Source organism: Anopheles gambiae, chromosome 2 (genome assembly GCF_943734735.2).
Source record: "Anopheles gambiae chromosome 2, idAnoGambNW_F1_1, whole genome shotgun sequence".
NCBI classification, from domain to species: Eukaryota; Metazoa; Arthropoda; class Insecta; order Diptera; family Culicidae; genus Anopheles; species Anopheles gambiae.
Genome location: NC_064601.1, coordinates 102,909,525 through 102,918,101, shown reverse-complemented (window position 1 = coordinate 102,918,101; position 8,577 = coordinate 102,909,525). Strand labels below are relative to the sequence as shown.

Sequence of the window (8,577 nt, the reverse complement as noted above, 5' to 3'; positions counted from 1 at the left end):
TTTTTTAGAATTCGAATCGAGGTAACGGCCATGCCGTAAAGTTGTGCATTTGAGGAAAAAAAACCGCATAAAAATCTATATTTATGCCATGTTGTCTGCTCTTTGTTCCTTCTTTGCAATGAGTTTGTCCCAGTTTTTGTCCTTCATGATAGAATTTCAACCTAATAATAGCATGGCCATTAGTGGCAGTGGCATGTTCAGGTTTACGTCTGCATCAATGAATGCAGCAGGGTTTTATGTGTTTTACAGGTAAGAATTTAAAGTTAAAAATAGATAAGTAATTAAGGAAATCTACTTAAATTATACTATCACATTACAATAGAATGGGGATACCTAATTGGAAAAAGTTCATAAAAAAGGATAGGATTGAATCCATCCAGGATCCTCAACAGGAGTGGATCCACTCTAACTATTTTATAAACCAGCAAGCCACGACGTGATCGATTCCGATCCAAACGGTCCTTCCCTAGCAAAGACTGACTATCTGACTGCGTGGTACTGCTGGGTAGGTGAATTTTGCAATTCTTCTGTCAAGACTAGTGTTGCGTTTCATGAATCTTTCGTTGAGATTCATTCATCTCCATCTTCAGTGATGAGTGATTCGAATCTCGAATCGACTCTTCAAAGATTCATGATTCTCAAAAGATTTATTTATCTCCAAGGATTCATGAATCTCAAAAACATTCATAAATCCTCAAGCATTCATGAATCTTGAAAGATGAGTCCATTGAAATTCATATATCTACAGATCTACATTAATCTTTAGAGATGTATGTTTTTCAAAATATTGAGTTTGCGCGATCCCACCTAACAACATGCCCGTCTTGGGTTCAAGCCTCACATGGACCGTCTCCCCGTAGCAAAACAAACTTTCCGCCTGCCAAGAAGTCTCGAAAACTCTTATAGGCTGCCATGACCATGCAGGCCCACGTGGGACGGTACCGTGGTACAGTCGTCAACTCGACCAACTCAATAACATGCCCGTCATGGGTTCAAGCGCAAAATGGACTGTCCTCCCGTAGCAAGGATTGACTATCCGGCTGCGTGGTAATGAATTAAGCCTCATAAGCCTGTATAGGCCAGCATGTCCGCATAGGACGTTACGCCAAATAGAAGAAGAAGATCACGTAGGTTGTTACGCTAAGAAGAATAATAGGAAGCTCACGCTCGATGAATCGTTTGGAGATTTATGAATCACTTGAGATTCATGAATCTTTCGAGATTCTTGTATCTTTCGGGATTCATGAATCTTTGTACATTCATGAATCATTGAGATTCATCAATCTTATCAACCGAGATTCAGATTTATTGAATCATTTCAAAGATTCATTCAGATTCATGAATTTGAATCAGATTTACCAAACACTAGTCAAGTCTGATGTCAGCGAGGAATTTGATATGACAATTCTTCTCGCTAGTGTAATAATGCGCAACGAATCAGAATTGCTTTTTTTGTTGTAATTACAGTGGAACGCCGTTTATCCGGGCTCATCGGGACTTGACCTCGCCCAGATATGCGAATAACACGGATAATGAGTCAAATCATATATTTAAGCACAGATTCTTGATTTTTGTTTGAAATTTATCTTATGTTTTGATACAAATTAGCAGATTTTTATTAACTTTATGTTTTTCCAATGAGAATATTTGAAATTTGCCATGAATTATAGTGTTTTTTGCTATGATAATGTGCTCTGTGAACCGTTTTTTTTTTCTTTTCAAATATCCTCCTCAGAACGCAATGTCACCTTTATATTGAACTGTCATTTCTCAACAGCACGGATAAACGGAGAGCCGGATAAAAGGTACTCGGATAAACGGTGCTTCTCTGTATTCTAATTCAACGATCAAAACAGTTGATAACACGTTGAAACTTCTTCTGGTTAGTTTGATGGCAAAAAATGTAAATTCTCATTGGCATGATTGAATGGCGCTACACTTAAAACACATACCAGACCTTTAATCCTTCCACCTATCGGTCTTAATTTAGTGCGATACAATTCCAAACATTGGCGCCTCGGTATAGGCCACCTATACTCGCTTAATTAAACCTTCCATTTCCTGGCGAACCGACCGGTTGGTGGAAAAATTTCCATTTCCCACGTACAGCGTAAACAAGCCGTCGTAAACACCCATCGCGTCATCATATCTTCGCGTACCAAGAGCGCGCATGCATCTTCACCAAAGAGATAATTGCATTCAATGCACAGCGCTGCACAACGCTCCTACGCGGTCCTACGAACAATGTTTGCCAGCCACTTTGGGCCACTTGTTCCCTGCTCCGGGCGCAATGCGTGCGCGCCAAACACGTGACAGCTGGACGGAGCGAGCGCAAATTCGAGGCGTACTCGCGACCGGGCCGTTTGCATTCAATCAGCAACTTCAAACACAGGGCGGGTAATAAAGTGTAAATAACGTGCAATCTTTCTGCCACCGATATGTGTCTTACACGGCGGGGGTCGTTTTTATTTATTTATTTTTTTTTACAGATCTATAAATAGTATTTGCCTGTGCTGCTTTATATCGTAGCCTTTTGCTCTGTACCGTCGTAAAGTATCGCACAGATAACAGATTTGCGTCGATCAAGAAGTCGATCGGTGGGCTAGGGGAAGCTACACTGTGCTGGCAGCTATCTCCAGATACTCCCTGGCCGCCTCGCACAGTGTCCGCACGCTGCGGCGCAGATAATCCGGCTCGTGGAACGCAAACGTGAGGCGCAGAAAGTGGCGCGCCTCCTTCGCGAAAGAGAACCGTACGCCGGGAATGGCGGAAACGCGATACTTCTCCAAACAGTACCGATTAAACTCGGCACAGTCGATGTGCGATGGGAAGCGGATCCACACGAAGTACCCGCCGTTCGGTTTGCGGAAGCTGCAGCCGGCGGGAAGGTGCGCCTGTAGCGTTTCCGCCATCGCGTCCAGCCGTGCGGCGTAGTTGGTGCGGTAGTGGTCCAGCTGTCGCCGTGCCAAGCCCATCTGGATGAGGGTGGCCACTACACCGCCGGTGTAGTTGTTGGCCGCACCTCCACTCATGAGCACTCCACTGGGGGGGGTGGGAAAAAAAGGAATTTGCATGCATTAAAATCATTCTCCTCAGATCCCAAAGCCCTTTTTGTAGGCGACGAACCGCAACACGGCCCCTCCTACCTGTTGCGGAATGCTTCGACACAGCGCGGAGGACACTCCATCCAGCCGAGCCGTATGCCGGGCGACAGGATCTTGGAGAAGGATCCGTTCGAGATCACGTTGCCGCGCCATCCCTCCACCCGGCCCAGGTCGGCGATGTCGCGCGCGAACAGGCGCTTTGGCGGTGGCGCGTCCGGATCAGCGTAGTGCAATAAATTGTACACGTCGTCACACGCAATCAAGATGTCGGTTGCGCGAGCGAGTTTTATCAGCTGTTGACACTTTTCTGTGCATCAAGTGAACCAAAAAGAAAAAGAAGAAAAAATCCATGCAATTCCAACAAGTACAATGGGGAATAATGCCCAGCGGCATTATTTGGGGAAGGGTTTTCATTATCAGCAATTCCCATCACGCACATACACACACACGCACATTGGCGCCTTACCACACTTACCCTCGGAGAAGACGATACCGGTCGGGTTGTGGAACGTCGGCATCGTGTAATAAACGCCCCAAAATAGTTTCCCTTTCGTCGGCTCGAACCGGTGCTGATCGATCAGCGCCTGCAGAGTGGCGATGTTAGGGCCGTCCTCGTCGAGGGGCACTAATCTCCCGAAGGACAAATAGAAAACTCACATTTAACAAGGTGTGCGGGGAGGGGGGAGGGAGTGGGTGGGTGTGCTTCCGCTTGCTTCCCTTGCTTGCTGCGCGATAAGATTCAACACCTACCTGGTACTATTTTCATGGTATTAAACTGGGCGATGGTTTCGAGCGCTATCATGTACGTGTACTCGTCGACGAATATTACGCCCGCCAGATCGACCAGGGTGGAGAGTATCAGGTGCAGCCCGTTCGTCGCACCACTGGTTTGAACCAGATCGGACCTGATTGTGTGTGTGGAAAGAAGTGGGTGGTGGGAGAGCGATGAATCAAGGGTTGGGTTATGCCTGATAGTACAACCGACACAATCCGGGCATACTGATAGCCGAATTGGGCAGTAGCATCAAACCGGTATCACTTACATGTTTACCTCGCTCCGATAGCCGTCGGCAAGGAAGGAGGCGAGCGATTTGCGAAATTCCGTCGTACCAATCGATGGACCGTATTGGAAGAGGAAGGATGAATTTTTTAGCTCATATTTCTGGAATGAAATAAGATAAAGCAAAGACTTTTAATACGCACAAAGACAAAGATTTAATACGCAGTACAGACAAAATTAACGTTTAAAGTTTTTGTGTAATACAATAAGTACAATATTAACGTAAAAAGTCTCTAAGAAGTGTTATTGTTTGTACTTTATATCCGATTTTGAATTACTTTTCATTAACGCTCATTTCAAACGTGAAACGCTGCGACGGTGACGCCATCTACATGTCAGTTTGTGAAATACTCTATTTGCCAGCCTTTTGACAGCATTCATGGCATGACCAGAGAGACCAGAAATAACGATTTATCTGTATTCAAACCGATTTTTTATTTGACCGATTCACAAATGACCACCCTAAAACAACCGAAATTCACAGAATTTTTTTATAAAACTGACCGAAAAGTTATAAAACCATTTCCCAAATTATTGATCTATATGCTTTTCCTAAATCTATCCTAAATTTTCACAATTTTACACGATATTTGAGAAAAATTGGAGGTCTGTTGAATGAAACTAATGGATATGCACAGGCACGCTTAAATCTTCCACCCTTTAAATATGAGAGCGTTTCTATATACACCGAGAAAGCAGCTTAAAAAATAACTGACAGCGACTGACAGCATTTTCGGTGAGAGAAATCTCCTCGGCATGCAAAGAACGATGAAACTGAGAAAAAAAATGAATTGGCTGTTTATGCCGAACAATCAATTATAGTTTGCATTTTTGCAGTCTAATAATCGTAGAAATATTACTAAAAAGTAAAAGAAACTTTTTGACCTCACCTTAGCGATTAAAATGGATTTTTTCAACAACATTTTGAAAGTCTCATCTTCGACGCTTTTCGGAGCATCTACACACACCGGCGTGAGAAACCGGTTGACAATACTCTCACAGCCATCTCTCACCGCGCGGCTACATGAGGTGAAATATACAGCGAAATGAACTATTTGACAGGTGAAATATCTGACAGGTACAGCTAAAGGGTTGGGGGAGACACAACATCCGCTTTCGAAATTCTATTAAAAATAATATATTCATAAGTAGAACATTCCCTAATTAGAAGAAATTATGAACTGTTGACTGAAAATTGACGAAGTACTCGATATTGAAGTTATTTAATGGATTTAATTACGATTTTGTGCACGTTATTTGTTTACATTGCACATCAGCTGGTTGCTGTGATGCTTTATCCGTCAGATATTTCGCCTGTCAAATAGTTCATTTCGCTGTATATTTCACCTCGTGTAGCCGCGCGGTCACCTGCAGCCTCGGTGTATGCAGAAATGCTCCTAAAATTTTGGTGCTCCTACCAAAATCTGCCAAAATAATCTGGCCACACTGGACATGACAGCTCTCAAGCGAATCAACACAGTTTGTTTACAGTTTTACAAGCCACAGCATCCGTGTCGTGAAAAAGTACGTGAAAATTAGTGAAAAACACAAAGTTTCCAACGATTTCCACTAACAACACCTTCCTTACCTCTTCCTCCAGCACGATGTGGGGTGAACAGAGTGAAAAGTCCGCCCCGTTCGTGTGGAAGAAGAAGCTCGAGAAGCAGGGCCTGAAGGACATCTCACGGCGCGAGCTCGAGGCACTTAATAGGAAAACGCAGCTCGAGAATGTAATCGAGCTGGAAAAGATAAAAAAGCGCCGGCTGGAGCGAGAGCACCAGCAGCAGCAGCGGGAAGACGATATGTATCTGATGCAGCGCTCGAAGGAGGCGGCCCAGTTCGACGAGTGGCAGCGGCAGGAGGAAACGTTCCATCTGGAGCAGGCGAAGCTGCGCAGCAAGATCCGCATACAGGACGGGCGGGCCAAACCGATCGACCTGCTCGCCCAGTACATCTCGGAGCAAAACCTGGAGGAATCGATCGAGATGCAGATGCACGAACCGTACACGTACCTGAACGGGCTGGGGCTGGACGATCTGGAGGACCTGCTGGTCGACATCAAGGTGTACAACGAGCTGGAGAAGGGGAAGAATCTGGACTTCTGGACCGATCTAACCATCATCGTGGACGATGAAATTCACAAGCTGCGCAAGGTGGAGGCGGAAAAGCAGCGCATTGCTGCCGGGCGTCGCGAAGGCATCCACCAGAGCGTGGCGAAGGATGTTACGCAGATTTTCCGCGGCAAAACGGCCCAACAGCTGGAAGACCTCAAGAAGAAGATTGAGGAGAAAATTGGCAGCCAGCAGGACGGGCTCGACATTGGCTACTGGGAGAGTTTGTTGTCCCAGCTGAAGGCACACATGGCACGGGCGAGACTGCGCGACCGGCACCAGGAGAACCTGCGCAGCAAGCTCGAGCTACTGAAGCAGGAGCAAGAGCAGCAGGTAAAGAAGGAGGTACAGTCGGAAGACGATGAGGCGGGTCCGTCCGGGTTGGGACAAGTGGACGACTCCTCCTCGAGGGACAGTGCGGCCGTCCAGTCCGAATCTGAAGCGGCCGGACCGAGCAAACCCACGCAAGACACATACGAATCGGACCTACTGAACGAGTGCTTCGAGCAGTACAAAAAGGGTGGCTATGAGCCGAAGTACCTGCAACCTGGTGACCTGGAGCCCGGCATCGAAATCATCACCGAAGACAAGGACGAAGAGATACTGGATCTGCTGCGACAGAAGGTGCTCGGCATCAACCAGGACGAGGAGCTGTACTCGCGCGAGGAGATGCTGCTGCGCAAGGAGGCACGCCGCGGCATGGACAACGATGAGGCCGAATTTTCCGTCGAAACGCGTGTCGACTCGCAGGTCTACCTGTGGTCGGACAAGTATCGGCCACGCAAACCACGCTACTTCAATCGCGTCCACACCGGCTTCGAGTGGAACAAGTACAACCAGACGCATTACGATATGGACAATCCGCCGCCGAAGATTGTGCAGGGCTACAAGTTTAACATCTTCTATCCGGATCTGATCAACAAGAACACGACGCCACAGTACTTCCTGACCCCGTGCTCGGATAATGGCGACTTTGCGACGCTGCGCTTCCATGCTGGGCCACCGTACGAGGACATTGCGTTTAAGATTGTGAACCGCGAGTGGGAGTTTAGCTACAAGCGGGGGTTCCGGTGCCAGTTCCAGAACAACATTTTCCAGCTATGGTTCCACTTCAAGCGCTACCGCTACCGCCGTTAAGTGGAAAGCGTGGGGGAAAGGGGGGGGATTTTATGTTGTATTATTTAAGTGCGCACGTAAGCAATTGACTAATAAAGTACAGATTTGTATGGTAAAATAGACAGAAATGACTAGTTTTAAATATTTCAAAAAGCTTATTCAAGCACTAGCAGTGATTTGAGATTATTAATATGATTTAGAAGCGAAATAAATCGTCCCCACACTTGTTCTCCCCGCCCGCTAATCTCTTATCGCAATTCACGCACAATCATCCCGGACAGTAAGCATGTGATTGCGGGATTCTACATCGCCTCTTACTTACGATCCGCTCTTCGGTAGCTTGCTGAAAGAATTGCGCACTCTTGCCAAGCAAATCCGGCCCCGGTGCACCGGCCGACAGGTTGGCCACCTGCTGATCGTACACGTTCAGTGCACCGCCATCGAAAAGATGGTTCATTGGCACTTCCCGCCGCTGCACGGTAGCAGTAGAACCTTCCATTTCCGCTCCAAACTGGCACAGCAACAACAACAACAACAAAGCACGCTAATTCTAGTTCCGATAGAGCGACCACTTCCTGCTTCCGGTACACGTTTGCTAGGAGAATCCTTTTCCGTAGGTACAAAGCACGACTGCTTGGATTGTTTTGAGCACCGTGCACTCGTGTACGCACGCACGACACGAACTGCGCTTTGTTTACACACACTGTGGTGCGCACTTTTGACGGATGGTTGCTGCGCGAAGCGATAAGAGCGCAACAGCGACCGAGGGGTCCATCGTTGTTTGGCATTTCTTGCCAGACGATGATTTTGGCTCCTCAGAACACTTTTCCCTCACAGCCCCAGCACTCACTCACCATTCGTTTAGCAGTGGCTTGCTGAAAGATGTAACAACACTCCCGCAGCAGCTTCTCCGGCGGCAGTCCCATGCCCATGATGGCCGTATCTTCCGTCTTGTAGACGTCCATGGTAGGAAGATCGAAGTTGTACCGCTGGCTAATTTCCTGCCGAACCGAATCCATGGTGCTGCTGCTGCTGCTGCTGGGGGATGTATATGTTGCCAATGTGTGCACCGTTGCACTAAACCGTATCGAGTGTGTTGTAACGGCTGCAGCTCAATGCGTTTTTATAGTCTTTTTTTACCTTTTGCACCTAACATGCTCGTATCGTTGCGTTTGCATGCTTGATC

At 46.9% G+C, this 8,577-nt stretch overlaps 2 protein-coding genes across 3 annotated transcripts; one reads left to right on the top strand and one right to left on the bottom strand.

Annotated features, from left to right (window-relative positions):
• Positions 1-2,422: 2,422 nt before the first annotated feature.
• Positions 2,423-8,431, bottom strand: LOC1277140 (uncharacterized). 2 transcript variants are annotated; one of them, XM_061647214.1, is made up of 6 exons: positions 8,246-8,431; positions 4,148-4,266; positions 3,855-4,009; positions 3,580-3,729; positions 3,147-3,411; positions 2,423-3,042 (listed from the first exon to the last, which is right to left on the bottom strand). In XM_061647214.1, exons 1-6 carry the CDS (start codon positions 8,408-8,410, stop codon positions 2,613-2,615), a joined length of 1,284 nt encoding a protein of 427 aa, XP_061503198.1. In that variant the 5' UTR covers positions 8,411-8,431; the 3' UTR covers positions 2,423-2,612. The 2 variants fall into 2 exon arrangements, with proteins under 2 accessions (XP_061503198.1, XP_316579.4); XM_316579.4 differs by lacking the exon at positions 8,246-8,431 and adding an exon at positions 7,714-8,140.
• Positions 5,547-7,519, top strand: LOC1277141 (splicing factor Cactin). Its single transcript, XM_316580.5, has 2 exons — positions 5,547-5,688; positions 5,765-7,519. The coding sequence occupies exon 2, from the start codon at positions 5,769-5,771 to the stop codon at positions 7,410-7,412; it is 1,644 nt and encodes a 547-aa protein (XP_316580.5). The 5' UTR covers positions 5,547-5,688; positions 5,765-5,768; the 3' UTR covers positions 7,413-7,519.
• Positions 8,432-8,577: the final 146 nt, after the last annotated feature.

Excerpts from the sequence above, each read along its gene's own strand:
- LOC1277141 (XM_316580.5), top strand. The coding sequence starts at position 5,769 with ATGTGGGGTGAACAGAGTGAAAAGTCCGCCCCGTTCGTGTGGAAGAAG.
- LOC1277140 (XM_316579.4), bottom strand. The coding sequence starts at position 7,890 with ATGGAAGGTTCTACTGCTACCGTGCAGCGGCGGGAAGTGCCAATGAAC. Across the intron at positions 4,010-4,147 it reads TATCGGAGCGAGGTAAACAT|GTCCGATCTGGTTCAAACCA; the intron begins GTAAGTGATACC and ends ACACACAATCAG. Across the intron at positions 3,730-3,854 it reads TACCATGAAAATAGTACCAG|TGCCCCTCGACGAGGACGGC; the intron begins GTAGGTGTTGAA and ends TCGGGAGATTAG.